Source organism: Euphorbia lathyris, chromosome 10 (genome assembly GCF_963576675.1).
Source record: "Euphorbia lathyris chromosome 10, ddEupLath1.1, whole genome shotgun sequence".
In the NCBI taxonomy this organism is placed as follows: Eukaryota; Viridiplantae; Streptophyta; class Magnoliopsida; order Malpighiales; family Euphorbiaceae; genus Euphorbia; species Euphorbia lathyris.
In genome coordinates this window covers 9604622-9625439 of record NC_088919.1, presented here as the reverse complement: position 1 = coordinate 9625439, position 20818 = coordinate 9604622, and the positions used below count along the sequence as shown (strand labels likewise).

At 37.0% G+C, this 20818-nt stretch overlaps 1 protein-coding gene across 10 annotated transcripts; it reads right to left on the bottom strand.

The window, feature by feature from the left end:
* Positions 1-10764: 10764 nt before the first annotated feature.
* Positions 10765-19671, bottom strand: LOC136209977 (uncharacterized). 10 transcript variants are annotated; one of them, XM_066001621.1, is made up of 16 exons: positions 19481-19671; positions 18833-19035; positions 16873-18761; positions 16615-16773; positions 15676-16325; positions 15380-15532; positions 15131-15165; positions 14953-15037; positions 14828-14859; positions 14401-14735; positions 13439-13574; positions 13187-13329; positions 12995-13072; positions 11710-11836; positions 11124-11581; positions 10765-11024 (listed from the first exon to the last, which is right to left on the bottom strand). In XM_066001621.1, the coding sequence occupies exons 3-15, from the start codon at positions 18748-18750 to the stop codon at positions 11256-11258; spliced, it is 4137 nt and encodes a 1378-aa protein (XP_065857693.1). In that variant the 5' UTR covers positions 18751-18761; positions 18833-19035; positions 19481-19671; the 3' UTR covers positions 10765-11024; positions 11124-11255. The 10 variants fall into 10 exon arrangements, with proteins under 10 accessions (XP_065857693.1, XP_065857691.1, XP_065857697.1 ...); XM_066001619.1 differs by having other exon boundaries at positions 16873-18782; positions 18866-19035; XM_066001625.1 differs by having other exon boundaries at positions 16873-18778; positions 18866-19035.
* Positions 19672-20818: the final 1147 nt, after the last annotated feature.

Sequence of the window (20818 nt, the reverse complement as noted above, 5' to 3'; positions counted from 1 at the left end):
ATTAAGCTTTTTTTTTTTTTGTAATTTTTTTTTTTGATGAATTTTTTTTTTTTGTAATTAAAACCTATATAGAACTGCTTTAACTCTTATAACTATGTGCCTCTAGCTCTAGTTCTCCATACCTTTCTCCTATCCTTTTTGTACTTAGATTTTATTTTTAGCTTTATTTTATAGAAGAATTTCGATTTCTATTCCTTTGGGAATCTATGATTGGGCCTGAACTAAAAGTTGGAAATAATAGTTAAAGCCTAATCATATATCTTATATTAATCTCTGACACTGGTTTCATCTTTGACTTCAATATTAAAGTAGTGTTTAATTTTGGCAAAAAAAACCATAATAAAACCCTTGAACTTTAGCTGTTTTAAGGATTAAGCATCTGGTTATTTATTTTTCCACATTGAACTTTTAATTATTGATTTTATTATGGATTGGACTCTTATTTAATTTTTTCGGCTTGTTGACATGGATAAATAAAAATAAGAATTTCTTGACTAGGAGAGATAAAAATTAAAAACTAAAATGAAATTTTAGAAATTAATTTCCAGTATATTCTTCTAAACTCGATTTTCTCCTCTCCCATTTTGTAGTTTTCAACATTAGGATCGCCAAATCGATTCTCATCTCCTAAACTCAACGGAAAAGTTAAATAAGGATCAAATCCATAACAAAATCAATGATCCAAGCTCAATATGAAAAAATAATTGATCAGAAACTTGATCATGTAAAATTCATGAGCTTAATTATGCTTTTTACCTTTAATTTTCTCTAAGTTTAAAGTCCCTTTCATCTTCCTCTCCTTCATCATTCTTCTTGCTTGTTAAATTTGTATTCACTGTCTTTAATTATGAATTCTTCATTCACAATTGTCATTATTCATGCTAGGATGTACGTGAACTTAATTAATGGTCATAGTTATATGAATTTAACTAATTGTGTTTTTTTTTTTACCAAAAAAAAAAACTAATTGTGTTTTATTTATTTTAACAAGATGATTTAGTTAAGTACGTGTAATGCTCATGGATGTGAAAACGGGATAGGATAAGGTTCCGTTTGGGTTACCTGATGTTTGCTGTTTGAAAAATGCACTGCTTTTATAAAAAGTTACTTTTCAACTATAAAAGGTAGATAAAATGTGTCTAACCACACACCTAAAATTCTCATTTATATAAAGTGAAAAGGCAAAGAGAAAGTGGAAAATAAGCAACCAAACACCCCTTTAGTCAAAAAGAATTTGTTTAACTAGACCTAAGTTTTAACCGAATTAGTGCATCATATTGGTGTAAATCAAGGTTTTTCGTCGAACTTCATAATTTGCATTTTATTTATGCTTGAGATTTAACCTATAATAGTTTAGATAAATTGGAAAGAGAGCAATGAATCCTATCCCGAGTATTAGCTATTGGAAAAATATATAAATAATGAATGAAATTAATTTAAATTCCAACAAACACATCTTTTCATGAACATTCGTCTCTGTTCATGAATAATTGTTTCCATTCATGAATAGTCGTATCTATTCGTGAACTTCATATCCATTCATGAACAGTCGTGTTCGTTCATGTTCAATTTATAAAAGAACTGAACTGACAAATTTCGATTACTAAAAGAAATCTCTGAAATCTTCATGCTCTTTGTACGTTTATAGTATTCGGTTTTTTTCTTACTCCAATGATAATGGATTTACGCAATGGTAAGGGTTTGCTTACGCAATTTGTTGTATCATAGGAGACAATTATTAATAGCGACAAAATCTGTCTTAAGGAAACTAATAATACAGTCTTCTGATTTCTCACATCTTGTTCTTCTAACTTTCGTATATTCAGTGAATTTTCATTAGTTCAAATTTATTTTTTTTATATATCTCTATTAGTTTTTATTTTTGGATTAATCACTTCTAACAATCTTAAGTCATACCTTATTGTTTTTTTTTTCCAAAGAACGCATATAGAACTATTGTTTGCAATTGTTGGTGATAAAGTATATGAAGTTGGCCCATCAGGCCCATCAAGCCCACCAAAGCATAACTGAGGTCCAAGCCCATCTAGAGAAGCCTATAAATACACACACGATGAACAATAGAGGTACATGATTTTCCATCATGCACTTCGACTATATGCTTATGACCCCCACCTAGAATCACTAACTATCTTGATCGTTGGAGTGCCTTCAGGGACCGATCCCCTCACAGAGACGACATTCACAGGATCGAGCATCTCGAAGGGACACCAAGTACAAAAAGAATACCATCTCGGCCACTATAGTTCGACACCCAATTATTTGGTGCGGTGAACGTGGACTATGAGTGACCTCAGCACATCGGGAGAATGCAGACGCCAACTGAGTCTACCCCAGCGAAGGAGCCTGCGACTGGAGCGGCGAGCTCCATGACAAATAAGCTCCGACCTGCGCCAGCGCTCCCCATCTCCCCCAGGAACCTGGCTCCCCTGTTGGAGGAAATTGACCCGACATAGGAAGAAGCATACAACACCTCGCAGCTTATCAGCGCGATACGCGACTTCCAAACTACTCAAGTTGTTCACACAACAACCCATATAAGCCTGATGAGCCTAGTGATGCAGCCGCAACATCTTGACTTTTGATATCTATATCTATATGTTTTATGTTTTATTTTCCTTCTTTATATTGTTTTCCATTTCATGTAAATACGTACAGTTGGTTTCGTACTCTTTCATCTTTATAAATTTTTTATCTTTTCCATCTTTTTGAGTTATCATAAGTGTTCAAATCTATGAGTCAATCGTCTTGTCTTATCCATTCAAATTGGTTGGTTCTCAATTTAGAATAAGCACATCATAAGCATCATCATTCATATCATGCATATAGATCTTAGGCATCACCTAACGTGCATTGCATGTCTCAAGATCGTCTGAAAGTACAACTTGGTCTCGTTATGGCAAGGGTCATTTAAATAGAAAATTAGTTTAAGAACTGGAGCCTCAGAATTATCAGGAGGGATTGTCAACTAGTGATTCAGACGAAAGCTCGGACTCAATTCACGGTTGTTTAATAACTCTAGTAGAGTCTCCTGCAATGGCAGTGGTAGAATATTTGAGACAGATGATGGAGGATATGCTCTAAGGGGTACCCTTAAGAAAGTGGGTTTCGATGCCGTGAAGGCTTCTAATTCCACGTCTAATTTTGGTAGTGAAATCTCTGATCATGCTATGCCTGAAACCTCGGGTCCCAAGAGAAAGGGAAAGAAGTAATAGAGGTTTGATGATAACGATAACAAGGTTATCTCTTCAGATGAGGAAGAATCAGAAAGAGACCGTAAGTTAAATCAGCAGATGTCCGAAATGAAGAGAATTTAGAGAAGGTTTGGGTAGAAAGAAAAGAATCCTGCCAAGCTGGTTTGCATTGATGTGGATGCCCAATATGCAAAAAGGATCGAAATTTTTCATGCAGGCTTCCAAATGCCTAAGTTGCCAGTTTATAGTGGAAAGGCAGAACCATCCTCTCATATTAACTGTTATTCCCGGGTTATACTGGGATCTGGAGCAGCTAAAAGCCAGTTGATCAATTTATTCTCAACAACCTTGGCAAAAGGTACTTTATTATGGCACAACAACCTTTCTGAAGAGGCTCAGAATGATTGGAAGCTACTTTCAGACGCTTTCCTTGACCATTATAAGTATCATGCTCAAATAAAGGTCAAAATGAGTGACTTAGAGATGATCAAAGAGAAGCACACTGAGCCTTTTGAAGATTACTTTAACAGATGGATGGATGGATGGATGGATGGATGGATAAGGAACTGCTTATTAAGAATAAGCCAGATAAGGAAGACATGATAGTCAAGCTGGTAGAAGGCGCATTTTGTGACTCGAATGTGCACTAAATCGGTTGGAATCTCATTTTGTGATAAAGATCTCCCTACTGAAGGGAGAAATCATAACAAGCCTTTGTATGTCAGGGTGGAGATGTTAAAAAGAGTAATACCTTGTGTTATGGTTGACGATGGATCGACACTTAATGTCTACCCCATGAAGATGCTAAGTTCGTTGGGTCTACCATAGGAAAGTCTGAAGGAATCACACACAATAATACGAGCTTATGATGATTCCAAGCGCTAGGTTATTGGTACTTTCAAGGCTGATGTAAAGACTGGTTCTATTAAAACCATAGTGGAATTTACTGTTCTGGACATTCCAGTTACCTTTTCGCTGTTATTGGGATGTCCGTGGTTCCATAAGCTTGGTGGTGTCCTGTCTACACTTCACCAAAAGGTCAAATTCCATTTGGCTAAATGGAATTGAGGTTATTGAGGCAGACAACATGTCTATCGTTGCTATGGTCGAAGGAGGCTTCCCGTTCTATGGAAGTTTACAAGTGGCTAGTATCTACGATGAGCACGTGCCGAAAGGAAAGGAGTAGCGAATGCAATGCTGAATATGAATTTCGTTCCTGGTTTAGGCTTGGGCAAAGAGCAACAGGGGGTAACCTCTTTTAACATTGAGACTGGTCAATGTCATCGCCATGGTTTGGGATTTAAGGCTGGCAGTGTAAAAAAGTCTTCGAAAGACAAGAATGGCAGGAAGGTTTTCATCCCGTTTGTGAAAGGTGAAACTTGTGCCTATATGGAGGAAGCTGAGCCCATTATAGTTGATGGAAGAAAACTTCTAGGTTTTGAGATTTTCAATGATACTGTGGATTTCTCAAAAAGCAAGGACATTCCTTTCTACTCAAAGCAGATAAGCTCGTTCCCATGGATGAGGAGGAGCTAGATCCCGAAATCCAGGAGAAAGTTTCCCGCGCTATGAAAAGGATGAGATTGGTTTTCGATGAAGATTTTGATCAAGGTACTTCTTACCGCCGTGTTAAGGTTGCTGATGCTTCAGGTTCTGCTGTGTATGAGGAGTAAAAATCAGGGGAAGGACAAAGTGCTGATGAGATTATGGCCGAGGTTAAAGAAAAGCTTGCTGAAGAATGTTGATGAGATTACAACCCTTCCACACAAAGTTCAGAAACTAACTAAAGTTCAGATGAAAGAGTTCTCCAATGACCTCAAAGAACTGCTTCTTGAAGATGACACTATGCTTGAGACTGAAGAAGATGTGCTTCCCATCATGGAAGACGACTTCGATGTTAATATTTCTTTTGTATTTAACTTTGACAATGATCTGTTTACCAAGTTTAATGCAATGAATTCACATTTTGCTTATTTCTGTGATGTCTCCTAAGATGGTCATTACGGGGGATCGATCAACATCCATCTTAATAGGAGGTAAGGGAGATCGTATCGACTCATGTACTAGAGAGGAAAGGGCAAATCAGGGTCTCCATCTCGCCTTATTAAATAAGTTCGAGCAAATCTACATTTTTAGAAGTTCTAGGTATAGCTCAGGAGATGGGATTGGATTCACAAAATTCAAATTGGCTCTGCATCATTTGGAACTAAATAAGTTTCGGGTCTTGATTTCATATTGAATTTGCATATGGAATTTTAACCATGCATATGATTGTGATTTGATCATCATTAGGTGGTGAGAAACCATGCCTTATGACAATGACAAATGGGGAGCTTACGTCCGATCAAGACAGCAGTCTGCCCTCTAATAGAGGGTGCTACGGAATAAATTAGGCACTGAACTGAGGTTTAACAGTGCTTATCATTCAAGACGGCCAGACTCACTCAAGTCGTCGGGGTTACTAGAAGACTTGCCGAGGATCTTTTTGCAAGCAAGACCAAGCAAGTGGGAAAAGTTCTTCCAACTTCAAACTTTGCCTATAAAAACGATGTTAATTGGCCTATGTTAAGTAAAGAGGGAAGTAACTATTCGAAGTGGTGTATGGTAAGAGGACTAACAATAAGGGGGAAGTGCGGTGATAAAAGCTTTGGTTTAGGCCCATTTGGTTTGGTTTAAACGAAAGAAGAGATCTTTCTAGCGATTAAGTTTTTAGAGAGTTCCAAACCTAGCCTTCCAAGATGAGAGCAAGACCAGCAACTAGGGTTGTTCACAGAGCAACCGTCTTTCCAGGGTAAGACTGATTACAAGTCCGAAAAGTACTTGTTTGCACCAAAAATAAAATTTTCCTAATGTATACCCCGGTTTACTCTTTTCATGGATAAACTTTTCTTTTTAGGAAACTTTTTCTTAAAAGAACATTTTAGGAAACTTTTCATTTCGGGAAACTTTTCATATTTTCCTAGTACGTCGTTCACTTAAGATTTCCTAGAGTGAACCTCAGTTTCCCTCAGAGGAAACATCTCAAAAAGTGTACCTCGTGGAAAACCAACTTCCTACATGGTGTACCTCGTGGGAAACCAACTTCCTATATAGTGTACCTCAGGGAAACCAACTTCCTATGTAGTGTACCTTAGGGGAAATCATAGTGTACCGCGTGGGAAACCATAGTGTACCTTGGGGGAAACTATAGTTCACCTTAGGGGAAACCATAGTGTACCTTAGTGGAAACCAACTTCCTAGAGTGGACATCAGGTGGACTTAAAATAAACTTAGAGGAACCAAAGAGCCAGTTAATATTTTAACGTGTTCTTTGTGAGCCAATTAAAAAGCAGGAAAGTCAGTATCAATCCATTATGGAAGTCAAAGTGGAGGTTACTCAATATGGTGGAGAACGTGACTTAGTGGAAAGAAGCAGGAAGTTACCTCCAACATCTATAAAAGGGAGGAATCACGATGAAACAAGCCAACTCACTAACTCAACAAACTCAAGCAAAAACTCTAGCAAATTACCTTTAGACTTTAACATCTTTTACAATTCTCACTTGTTCCCTTAGATTTATTTTTCAGATCCAAAGTTCATTCATTTCCCAGTACATTTTTATCTTATTTGTTGTTCAATCATTTTCTGTAAGGTCGGTATCGTTTTGATAATCGAATCTTTAGGAATTTTTGGTCTCTTTAATTCTTACATTCGTTTGATATTTAGAAGTTAGAAAGCGCACTCAATTTCATTCCATAGTTTGATAATACTATAATTATCTGGCACGCCCGCAATTTCCCACGAAAGAGCCAAACAAAAATTGGCACGCCCAGTGGGACTCACAAAAGAGCCAAACAAAAATTGGCACGCCCAGTGAGACACGAATCACAATACCTCCAAGGAAAAATGATAAGAACAACAAAGATCTTGTAGCAGCCAACTCTAAAGAATAAGAGATTATGGCAACAAGCAATGATCCACATATGATGGAACGAATTGAAGCTGAAAATGTTGTTAATTCCAGAGGACAATTATGGATCTCTGCAGAGATCCAAAGTTCACAATTCTTGCATAGACATTTCAATTCCATTGAAAAGAATCTGGAAGCTCTAAGGAGCGATATGAATCAGAAGATGGATAAGATACTCCTGAAGCTATCGCAACCAGGGGGCATCAAGAGTGGAGGAAACCATGTTCCTCAAGGCTCCTTGGAGTCCAATGAAGGATGTGGTGTGTCCATCGCTGAGAAGTATCAGATTCCACCTTTGAGGGAGTATGTTGTCTCAAAGAAGGCCGCTACTTTTGCAGGCCAAGAAAATTCTAGTAAGTCACATGCTCCTCAATGTTTTGAGAACACTAATCCTACCTCCTATACAGCTTCATATCACGAGGAGGCAGGAGGCCACCATATCATTGGAGAGATGGGGGGGGCAACTATAGAGGGAATGGAAGAAGCACTGGATTTCCTCATGTGCCTTATGCTCACCAGAAGATTGACATCCCTCAACAGATTCCCCCAGGTACTATGGAGGTCATCCGAGAAGTTGTATTGAAACTATATGCTTATGCACTCCGTCAAGTTGGCCACTTTGAGTTTCATAAGCCAAGAAAAAAATGAAGCAGCGATGAGATGTCAAGTCGGCGAGTTGAAGTTGAGGCTTAAGGAGCATTCCTCCAATTGAGGAAATGAAATATTAGCATGAAAATGACATAAGGGCCGACTCCACGGCCTATGCTTTTTATGTCACCTAAAGAAATATGGTGTGACACTTTTAAAAGCTGACACCACGGCTTATGAAGAATCAAGCATGAAATTTACAGTACTCAATGTAGTGGTCGGCCTTACTATTAACATAGTTGCCGCATAGTCGAATTAGTTCATAGTTTCATTCCCATAACCTTATCATATGGAATATGCTTATCTTTATCCCCTAATATGATAATAGATTTTACCATATTCAGCTCTTGTTGCAACTGTTACTGCTGTTTTGTTTTATTCATCTATAAATTGGATTTGTTATAGAAGTTTTTCTGGGGGTATGCCACTAGTAAGATCTGGTACTTTCAACTTCATGATTGTATTCAAGGCCGAGCACAACATATTTATGCATCCATTTCACGTCACATGTTAGATGTAACTGGTTTATTCCATATTCAGTGCTATGCATGGTTCCTTGGTAACTTCGAGTTTGATCGGGGAACCCGTATAAAACGAATCCGCTAATGAAGGCAAAAAATAGGAAAAGAAAAAAATTCGAATAGCGTAACAACTCATCAGTCAACTTTCATTTCATCTCAACAACTAGAGCTCTAACATGCACCTAGCCGCACACTAGAAGCACAATTCTAGCTAATTGTCATTGTCATAGCCCCCCTAAAAATAGAGTTCTAGCTTTATTTCTCTTCAACATCGAAGGATGCTTGCAGCCTTTCGGGAATAGGATAAAAAAAAAGGTTGCTTGAACTTGTCCTTCATGTGGTAAATGTCGCATTTGCCAGTATAGTCGTAGCTAGAAGCGGTGATATTCATTCAATAGCATTTCAGGCTTTCATTGTTGCTCCGCACCTTATGTTATGAGGCAAATTTGTCTTAAATTAAAGTAAAGAAGTATTTCATTGAGCCCCATCTCTCTAGTGCTTCTTGACCCGATAACTATTGCACTTAAGATAGAAATTGCCTTCATTTAGGACTTTTTGCTATTCCTAGTCCTCTCGCTAAGCCCATCTTCCTTCTTAGGGATTCACTCTGCTAGTGATGAAGCAAAGGTGGTCCACAATCAGAAGCTTATATTTTTAGGAGATACGAGGTCTTCTTGCCACTCAATTAAAGAAGCATATAAAAGAAAACCAATTTCTCTATTGGCCGAGCAACCTTTAGGTTATTACCTGAACTACGAACTTCCAATTAAAAAATGGAAATGGATAATTCAACCGCTACTTCAACAACATCAATCGATGAAGTTGATAGAAAACTTCAATCGCGCACATTGAAAAGGGGCGCCGGCCCGCCCTTTGATGTTAATACGAGCTTTGAAGCCCATACAAACGATTGAAGCAAGCACTACTAGGGGCCACACCTTCGCGATCAATTATCTTACTAAATTTAAGAAAGACAGACCTCTTCCTTATATACGGTAAGATAACATATAATAGAAGAAATCAAAATCTTTTGTTATTATCAAAGGGAAGATAAAAGAGGAAGTCATGGTCAGACTTTATCTTTCATGTTTGTATGCAAAGCCTTTCTTTTCTAGTATGGATAAGTTAGAAAAGGAGTGATCATTGAACCTCGAGTTAAGAATAGCTTTGGGACTGGACGTGTAATTGAGCTTGACTGTAAATAAGGAAGAGGAAAAATGTTCGACCATACGTGGAACATTTCGTTACTGTTTGTAAGCGGGAAGCAATCAATGCCTCTCTTATGGCTTATTGCTCTACGCTGCAATTATGAAAGCGATGGGCCATCCGAAGAAAGCACAAAATTGGCCATTCATTTTTTAATATGGTGTCTGGTTAATTGCATATGTCATTTTCATTCAATCGAGCCAAGTCTGCCATGGACACAGCAGGATCAATCCTAAAGAAGTGGGACTGAAACTCATTTTGCATGTCTTTCCTTTTGTCGAGTCTGGTGGACGATGACAAATGTGTAGCCTTTCAGTGAACTTAGGAATTCTCTAAGCTTTAGGTAATCATCATTCGAAACCCCCTACCACTGGCAAGTGAACCGAGCCATGTGTTCAAAGGCTGACATATTGCCTTCTCCTGAGAGCAAGGTAAGCTCCGACAAGAAAACCAAACCACAAAAAGGATTTTCCCAATCAATATGCTCGAGCTAGGCTTTCCTATAAAGTGGCCTAAAAAGTCTCTCTATCCTAGAGCCAACCATCTGCTCAATCAGATTATCCATTTAAAGAAGTCCTGTAAAGAGATTTTGAAAGACTTATCCTTCCCCGCTTTGGTAAGTCTGTTTTGTTGCTCTTCCCCCACGCACTAAACTCGGTAGCCCCACTAGTAGATCTTTGGGTTAGCTTGTCTTAGTCTTATCAGGTTTTGTTGCTTTTGCTCTGTCTTCTTCTTAAGAGAAAGCGCTTGCTCACCCTTGAAATGCATACAATATTCGCCCTTTCGGTACTGACGAATCTAATGATTATGATATGCTATTATTCCTTAATCCTTAATTAAGGCCTAATTCATCTTCCACCAACTCAGTTGAAAAGCCAATCCCCTTGAAGTAGTAGTCATTCCAGGGTATAATAAAGTTATAATAACTATTTTAAAGTCGATGATGTGCCGAAATAATGACGTGAACAATTGTCAAAGGAACTCATGACCATTTCAGAATCACATCTAGAGATGACGACTATCAACCAAAAATACCATAATTCAGAGACACATTACTCTCAAGGCCTGATATAAAACAGCATCAGATAATAGTCAGAATGTTCAAACTCCAAACTAACAAAGATTCAACCTTTATCACTTCCAGTAACTCTCTCTGGCCCATACAACACGGCAAAATAAATTATGGGACTTCGAATCATGCGAAATCCACACACAATCAACCGAATATATGCGATAAAAGTGATTTCCAAATTCATATCAAGTTTAGCTAATAGCTAGAACACATTGCAAAGTCTCCCCCGACAAAAAGTTCATTAGCCTAATTCTATGAGCGATGGATGCGTTGAGCAATTCAATTCGAAAGAATAAAAATTCAATTACATTACAGTAAGTGGAAAAGAAAAAGAACACCTGTCTTCGAGGAACTAGAGAAAAAGATGAAGAAGTTGCTTGTAGGTTCTTGCCAAACTTTATGCTGTATCATCAACCTGCAATTTTCCGAAGTAAAAGCCATAGGTACGTTAATTTTGGAAGGATATTGAAGGAAACAGAAAGCCAACGGTAGAGTAGGATAGAAAAAGCAGTACTTTATTGCTGATCGAAACAGCAGCTGTTTCCATCTAAAACAGCAATCAGGAGCTGTTTTCTATTCCTGTTACTATTCCAGTTGGGAGTGAAACAGCAAACAAGAGATGGAAAAGCGTGAAACAAACACGCTCCTAATCGTTTTCTTTTTCTTTGAATGCATCTATTTGCTGTAGTTCCTTCAAAACTTCTCCGATGGAAGGACGCTTTCTAGGTTCATCTTTTGTACATTTTGAAGCAAGCTTTGCTGTCATTAACATTGCTTTTGACGAGTACTGACCTTCCATTGTTGAGTCCATTAAGTTTTCCAACTCACTTTTCTTTGCTAGGATTGACTTCAACCAAGCAACGAGGCTGCGTTGTTCTTCTGGACGCTTATGATCAAGCACCCTTAAGCCTGTCATTAATTCCAAAAGCACCACACCGAAGCTATATACATCACTCTCCACAGATAAACGACCTGATTAATATATGATCGTAAAACCATTATGTCAGCTCATTCATACATGGCCTCAACTGACAAATACACTAAAATGGTGTAATAGTTTCATTTCTTCAATTAATTACGAAATGCAACAATATTATTACCTGTTCTAGCATAGTCGGGATCAATATAACCCATTGTTCCCATAACCCTGGTTGAGAAATTTGAGTACCCATCTGAAGGCCACGATCTTTCCAAGGGATCAAGATCTGATATGTTAACATAGTCACGCTGCAAACAACAGAAAAATAATACAAATCACAAAGTAGTCAAATGCTTCAGCAATAAAAATATCATAGTTGACCGTGTTTAAGTCCACATCTGATCTCAAGGCACCAATCTTTAGGGCGGTAATCGAGTAGAGCTTTGGCTTGCTCATGAGAAAATTGACGAGCTCGAACTCAACATCTTGTTCGTGAGCTGATTGCGAGCTTTGCGCGAAAGCAGCTCGTTAATTCTGTTCATGAACTCCGCTCATAAACAACTCATTAATTATGTTTGTTTTAAATTTCTTTAACATAAAACTAAAGTTCATACAAAACTACTTTGTTTTACTATTTAAAAAAAAGAGTTAATTACACTGTGGTTTGGCCGATTTGCCCGATTTGCTGACCAGTAGCTATGATATTTTTTTTGGCAAACACAACCATGTGATTGCAAAAATTTACATTTTTTTTTACTTTGCCAAATTTGGCCGATAACGACTTCAAAATGAAAATCTTCAAGAATTAAAGTTGTTTAGTATTGTCAACTATTAATATGAAGTGGACCTTTAACTATCGGCTTGAGCTTTTAGCTAAAACGGTTTCATGACATGATATCAGAGCCATTTGTTGAGTTATTAGCTAAAACGGTTTCATGACAAGTATCATATTTACTATGGAACCATATTTTTAATTTTTCAAAATCATCATTTTTGGAGTTTTCTCTCTCATAAAAAAAACTAACACCTAAATGGTCTCAAACCTAAAAACTTGAAAAATTAAAGTTGCTTAAAAAATCATTTCACTCTTGAAAATTTTCATTTCGATGTCGTTATCAACCAGATTCTGACAAAGTGAACTCTATGCAAAATTTTGCAAACCACATGGTTGCGTTTACAAAAAAAAAAGAATATCACACGTACCGGTCTGCAAATCGACCAAACCACAGGCTAATTATTTGTAATTAACCCTAAAAATAATAATTGAACCAAGCTTGCTCACTATTCATGAACCTATAATCGAGTCTGCTTGCAAGTTTTCGAGCCGAGTTTCATTTGACTATCGAGTCGAACACTAAGCTGCCCATGAGCGGCTCAGCTCATTTACAACCCTACCAATCTTGCGAAGCTAAAGTTTGATATTTAAAGAAACAAACAAAAAAGAACAAGTAAATGTCATATTTAACCATGGTTGTCACATGTGAGTTCCCATCTGAAGGCTCCCATATTGCCAAGCCAAAATCTGTAATTTTTGCATTGTAATCCTGCAAAGAATATAAAGTAAATGCTTCACATGACTAAAAAAATATCATATTTAAATACTCAGTATATATAGATATATCCACTAAGTTTAGGATCCATTTATTACAAGAACTCACGCTATCAAGAAGTATATTTGTAGACTTGATATCTCTGTGAATAACTTTTTTTTTTAAAGTATGAAGAAAATTAAGACCCCGAGCTGCTCCAATGGATATCTTGATCCGCATGTCCCAAGACAAAGGTTCAATTCCAGGATTTCCTAAAAAAACAAAAAAACCAATGATCAATACAAGTTATCATGACTGCTAATCCAGTCCTTCATTTTCTTCATTTTTTTTTTTCTCTAGACTTTTCTTATCAATTCTTACTTCTGTGAAGATGATCAAACAAGCATCCCCTCTGAATAAATTCATACACAAGAATTAATTCTCTATCCTCCGAACAATATCCTATAAATTTAACCAAGTTTGGATGTGATTGCCTTTCAAGAGCTTTCACCTCCGTCTGCATTATCATATTAAAAACTGAATATAGTTAGCATAAATAAGAAGGCTTATATAGGCATCATACATTATAAATTTAGAAGTATAATTGTGCAATTTAGGATCTGCAACTTGTCAATTTGGTCTATTGAGATCTGTATAAATTTGAAACTATTTTACGATCTACACACTTACTTTGAGAGAAATGATAGAACATAAAGTTAGCATAAATATGAATGCTTATGTAGGGCTTACTCACCCGAGCCGAGCTTTAGCCTGCTGCTCATGCTCGGATAGTCAGAAAATTGGTGAGCTCAAACTCAACATCCTGGGTTGCTCATGAGCAGCTCGTTTATTTGTACACGAGCTCTGCTCATGAGCAGCTCGTTAATTCTCTTCATGAACTTTGTTTGCGAACAACTCGTTAATTATGTTCGTTTGAAATTCCTTTAACACAAAATTACGTAGTTTTACAATTTCTCCTTTATAGAAACACTATTTTTTTAAAAATAATCGAACCAAGCTTGCTCACGAGTTTGTTCATGAACATTATTATCGAGCTTGTTCATGAACCTATAGCCGAGCCTACTCGCAAGCTTTCGAGTGAGATTTTCCGTGCTCAAGCTCCTCTAGTTTAAGGATCGAGCCGAACGCCGAACCGCTAATGAGCAGCTCGGCTTATTTGCAGCCCTGGCCTTATGTAGACATTCTTTTCCTCTCTCTTAATGGCCTCAATATTTGAAGAGAAAAGAATCATCAATAAATGCTTCAATGATTATAATTTTTCATATGAAGAATAATGGAAGTAAATCATAATATAATCAAAACAAAAATGAACATATATATACCTGCCACTGCTGAAACCCATGTCTACTTCTTTGCATGCATTTCTTGATAGCAACTGCTCTTCCAATGCCAGTTCTGGAGGGTGCAAAAGTCTTTTCTTTTAGCCATCCTTTATATACGTCACCAAAACCACCTTTACCCAACAAATTATCTGAACTGAAATTCTTTGTAGCAATCTCCAGATCAGCAAAGGTGAACTCTTTCATGTAATTTGGTCCCTCCAATATTTGACCATATACATTTGCCTCTTCATTTTCTTCACTTGTAACAACAGAGCATTGACTTGTTGGAATAGAAATAATAGTTGAAGATTCGCTGTAAGTATCATTTGATGACCCTTTTAACACAAGCACAAAAATAATAAATCAGCTTCCAAAAGTAGTAGAGAATTCATAGTAGAACAAAAAGAAGAGCTGAAGAGAAAAAAACCTGCTAAAGGACTGTTGGGGCTGCTTGTGGAGCTAGAATTAGCATGATTAAAGTGGTAATCAATATATAAACTGGACTTTTATTAAAAAAAAAAAAAGAAATGTATAACAAAAAGAATGACTTGCCTCTTCACTTGACCATTTGGATTTTCCTCTCCATCTGCTTCACTTGCAATAGTGGAAGGTTCTCTGTAAGTATAATTTGATGACCCTTTTAACACAAAAGCACAAAAATAGTAGATCAGCTTCCAAAAGCAGAAAAATTCAAAGCAAAAAACAAAAGAGCAGCTAAGGAGAAAAATACCTACTGTAGAAGGACCGTTGGAGCTAATTACGGAGCTGGAATTAGCATGATTGAAGTGGTCAGCAATATAATAAAAGGGAAATTTTTTTAAAATATATATTTAATTGATGTTCAGATATGAAAATATATTGAACTTCAAAAAAGAAATATGTAACCAAAAAAATAAAGAATATACAGAAATATAATAATAAGCTATCCGTTTTGTAGAATATCATAATGCAATAAGACGTATAAGAAAAGAAATTTTACCAGTTCAAAGAATTTGGTGCCTTCAATATTTGACTATTTGGATTTGCCTCTCTTAATTGACTTGCTGCAGAAAAATCAGAACTGTTGGTGCTGATTATGGAGCTAGGATGAGCATCATTTGAGGGAGTCCCAAAGCAATTTCCCATCATGTATCTTTTTTCATTATAAAAAAAAAAAGTTAGCCGAGTACATTAATAAGCCATCCATTTATATCATCTAATAAGAAAAAACAAAAAGAAAACAAGCAACATATATAATACCATAAATTCAACAAAAAGTATAAGAAGATTTTTTACCGCTCTATAGTTGCATTGAGATCTCCCCATATTGAATATAAGCTTCCATTTATTTGTATTCTTCCCAGCATTGGCGTCCACAACGGTCCATAAGAGAAAGCTCCCATTTTATTGCATTGATCAAATTTCAAAGATTCCACTAAAGGTAATTCAATTGGATAAATCCCACTTGAGAAAGTCCTAAGATTGGGCATATGTTGAAGTTCCAAAAGCTTTAATTGAGGGAACGAGATTTTGTTTTCTGTCTCATTTTCATCCTCTTTTAAAATAATTTCCATCTTCTCGCAACGATTAATAGATACTTTTTGTAGCTGAACCAAAAGTTTGGCTACTCGAGGCGGAAAGAGATATAAATTCTGACATTCTGATAAAACTAAAAGTTGCAAGTTCTGGAAGGCAATAATCTCTGGTGGAACTGAAAACCATATATGCATTAAGTTCCGTAGACCATAAAGCTCTAACTCTTTCAAAGAATTAAAGGCTCTAGTAGTAACATGGTTTTCCTCAAACTGAAATATAACTTCTACTGCATCACAAAATGCTATTTTAAGTCTTTTCAAATTTTGCAACCATTTTTCCGTCAATTTGGATGAAAATGCAGCGTATGTCTCCGTATGGCTAACTATGTCATTGTTCTTGATAGGTGAAACCTTCCACATAAAAGAAAAATTCATAAATTAACAAAAAAATATTAAACTTTGTTTTACAGGCGAGTGCGCAAAGATATAGATATAAGTTGAATGCCACAACAACATGTATTCTCAAAATAAGGCAATTTTTAGTAAAAAAGAATTCTCCCATCAAATCTTCAATCTTTTAATCATTAAATAGTCTTAAATAATGTAATAGTTTTTTCTTTTTTAATTTACTTGAAACTTTATATTTACTCAACTTCTAATCATTAAATGATTTTCAACTAATACAAGAGAAATTGTATACCTGTTTGTTGGTAACAAGTTGTCGCAGTTTCCCTCTGATGTTGGAAAAAAGTTGTGGCAGTTTCCCTCTGCTTATTGAAGTTGGTGGTGGATAAATGATTTCCTCATCATCAACGGAAATTCCGTCCAATCTTGATCCTTCCATGCTATTTGAGACAATCTATCAATGAGAAACTCACAATCAATGTTTTGTATTTGTAAAACAGAATAACCATCCTATGAAAAAATAAAGAGCTTGAAATTTTTGCTACGTTTTTACCTCATTAGTTGTCAATGGATTGGTGCCATCGTTAACCCAATCAATTGAAGTATCATTGTGTACCAGAAACCCAACCAATTTTGGAAGTGAATGCAAATCAAGTTCTTCAATAAAGTAATGCACAAGGGGATTAACATCCTCCTCGTCTTGGAAGAAAATTCCCTCCATTTCATTACAATTAAGTATCTCTACACTTTTGAGTAGTGCGCATCCTTTAACAATTGATAGCGGAAGCACATAGTTCAATTTGTGACAGAATCTTATGCTTATCCGACTTAAGTTCTCAAACCATCGTAACTTTGTCCATCTTCCATGCCATATTTCTTTTAGATTAGATAATATTGATAGATGTAGACTCTCCAACTTCGAGAATAAATAATTATTTTCTGATAGAATTTGCTTTTCCATTGCATCAACTACGTATTCTAGTTCATCACATTCAGAAATAATCATCTTCTGTAACTGTGGAAAGTCATAATCTTCAAGCTCGAACATAACATTCTTCAAATTCCGCACTCTTGTCAAATTCAATTCTTCAGTTCTACTCATCAAATCACAAATACCACTTTCTTTGATATCATATGCATCACCGGTGAGTTGCAACACATTTAATGAATACCATTTTCCAAGTGGTCTATATTTCAGATTATTTGGCACAAGAATTTTAAACCGCTGCATGTTCTTGAAAATAGGTGCCTTCTTAGGGAAAATTGAAGCTTTTGGCACGACAATTTGTAATGCATTTAGCGAACAAGATACTATTTCACTAATACTTGCATTCATTCTCTCTCCATCATTGATCTCTTTAATGCTTGCATTGATCCTCTCTTTGTCATCATAATCATCTTCTTCCCATGATCCCCATTCATCATAATCATCATGTTCGTCTTGTGCCCTACATCCCCATCTTCTAAAGCTTAATGGTAGGTACAACTCTTCTAGTTTCAACATTCTCGATAATACACCTGGTGGAAACCATGCAATGTTCATTTTTCTTAAGTCGAGCAACCTCAGATTACCAAGTTGTCCCATCTCTTTAGGAATGTCCGTTAAACTTGGGGTAGAAATTGAAAGAAATTCCAAATCTATCAGACCTCCAATGCAAGACATATCTTCAAATCTAAGTACCTTAAGACGCAACATTCTAAGATTACTTAGGACATCAAGTGAGTGTGGCAGTGATGGGACGTCCAAAGATAGAACTAAGAGCTCCTTTATTCCTTCAAAAAGGTCAGCTGGAATGCTTTGTGAATCTTGTATATGTTGAAGTTGTAGGAAAGCAAGCTTTGGACACTCCAAATAAACAGGGTGTTGGTTGATTCTTCTAAGAACAAGTGAAAGTCCATAGCAATATTTTTCCCAATCTGTGCTTGGCCATGTTCTCTTCATGGACTCGGGGCAAAATGCTAATTGATATTTTGAGGCAATTAACTTTGCTAAATCAAGTGCACTATACAGTATTTTGACATATCGATCACCGTACTCTTCCTCCCACAAACAAAGCTTATTTAGGTAATAGGGTGGCATTCGATGATTAATGAACTCAATCAGACTGTCAACTCTACATCTTGCTTGAGACATATTATGCACATCTTCAAACAAGTTTAGAGCCATCCCATACATAACCAAATCTTCAATTGGTAATCTAAAACCTTCAGGAAACATGCTACAAAACAAAAGGCATAACTCAACTTCAGTTGGTACGGATCTGCCTGCTTCATTTGGTATAGATACATCGGCTTCAATTGGTGTAGACTGAGGTATACAATTTGAGCTACATGCCCAATCATTTGATTCTAACTTCAGCTGTGGCAAAATAATATTTAACTTCTTTCTCAACGCATTGGAAGCCTTAACAAGGGCACTAATTGATTCCATTTGATGTAAATCTGGATGGCCAACAGAACTGCCTGTCATCAATTATACTTCATAAACTAACCAAATATATATTAATAGTTACCTCCATCGATCAAATTATGGTTGAAGACTTTACCTAGAAGTTCAACTTCTAGTTTTCAGCTTCCACTTCTAATGCACAAAAAGCAGTAGAATTAAACTTCCTCAAAACCTCCCGTGGCTAGATGGAGAACATTAACCTAGAGAATGAAAAGGAGAAAAATGTCTGTTGAACTCGAAAATCCATCTATTTGACATATGCTCAATCTGCAGTAGTTGAAATACTATCTTGATATCTATCATTTCTATGTTATACTGAATCAAAAATCTTGGAACAATAAATTACTCCCACAATTTTTCTATATATCAATAAAAATGAGACAAACTTTGGACTACTAAGGATAAATCCACATCCAAACAATATAAAAGCACATGGTCAGTTCTTAATTAACCACCAATTGTTAGATTTTACCTAGAAATCTTCGTGGCTCTTGTTTCTTTTTAGTTTCTGCTTCCAAATTTTAGTTGAAATTGAAAAAAGAAAATCACTAACAGATAAGGAATTTACATCAATCAACTCCAAGTACACTCAACTTAGAGAGAGAGAGAGAGAGAGATACTAATAAATAACTACCAGATGATCAATCAAATTAGGGATTAGGAATCAAATTAGCTACCAATTGATCAATCAAATTAGGGATTAGGAGTTGACCTAGAAATTGTCGTTGCCTTGTTTGTTTTCAGCTTCTGCTTCTACTACACTAGACTGGGCTACTCAGAAACATCAAGCTCGGAACGTCGATCATATAATGGCGAAGAAGAATCACGCAGATAATAATATTGAAAAGGCGAGAGAAAGAAGAAGAGTGGACTTTACAGTTCACATCAGAGGGCTCCATTGTATTTTTGGAGTTATTTCGATTTTAATTTTCAATTTTAAACTGTACCATTCGAAATTGACATGTAATTAAAAAAAAAAAAAAAAAAAAAAAAAAAAAAAAAAAAAAAAATGTAATTGACACTTGACAGAATATTAAACCTTCTAATTTGAAGTGGCACATTAAAAATGCAGTAAGATTACGTATTAATTTAATAAAATTTTGGATTTTTTAAAATCTAATATTCTAACATATATAGATTACCGGAATTCTTTTTAAAATTTAGTAAGTCTATATAATATTAGATTATTAAGCAGTTCGATAAAATTGCAAAACTTATAAAAGTCTATATAATAGACTATTATAAAGGGATTAAAGTCTACTAAAACTTTATCTTACTATCTGTGCCAAATACTTTTATTTTATTTTATTATTATATATAGTGGTAAGAGTTATCACATCAAGTTTATAAAAAAAAATTTATCACATCACAAGTTTTGAGGACTCTATGCAAGGACTCTATGCAATTATCAATTATTATTTTAATGGAAATTTCATTTATTTTCTCTCCCTCTCTCTCTCTGCTAGGGTTTTATGGTAAAACGTGTAAGGGACAGATCTAGGGAGAGGGGGGCGGCTGGTGGCGGTGAGGGTGTGGTGAAGGCTAGGGCTTGGGCGGATCTGGATGGGGAGCTTGGCGGGGATGGGAGGGGCGGCCTGGTAGGGGGCGAGGAAGGGATGGAGGGTGGGAGGCGCTCGAGGGAGATGGAGGTGGGGGGGGGGGGGGGGGGAATTGGGCGGCGCGGCAGGGGAGATTTGGGGCGAGGGAAAGGGGGACGAGTGGGAGGCGAGGGGGGCGGCGCTTGAGGGGGCGCTACGGCAGGGGGAGATGGCGCGGGAGGTCTGGGCAGCTAGGGCGGCAGGATCGGCGCCTGTTGCGGACGCATGGGGCAAGGCGCCTCCAATCGCAGGGGGCGAGGCTGTGCGGGTGATGCCTGGCGCCGAGTGGAGCGCCGATGGTGCGGGACGGGTGGTGCCTTGCGCCGGGTGGAGCGTCGATGGCGTTGGGCAAGGCGCAGGCAGCGCCGGGCAGTGTTGCTGGGCGGGGTGCAGGCGCTGGGAGCAGATCTCTAGGCAGTGTCGGGCAGGCTGGGGCGGCGGCAGGGGGGCAG

Excerpts from the sequence above, each read along its gene's own strand:
- LOC136209977 (XM_066001621.1), bottom strand. The coding sequence starts at position 18,750 with ATGGAATCAATTAGTGCCCTTGTTAAGGCTTCCAATGCGTTGAGAAAG. Across the intron at positions 16,774-16,872 it reads ATCCATTGACAACTAATGAG|ATTGTCTCAAATAGCATGGA; the intron begins GTAAAAACGTAG and ends TCTCATTGATAG. Across the intron at positions 14,736-14,827 it reads CCCCAACAGTCCTTTAGCAG|GGTCATCAAATGATACTTAC; the intron begins GTTTTTTTCTCT and ends TTGTGTTAAAAG.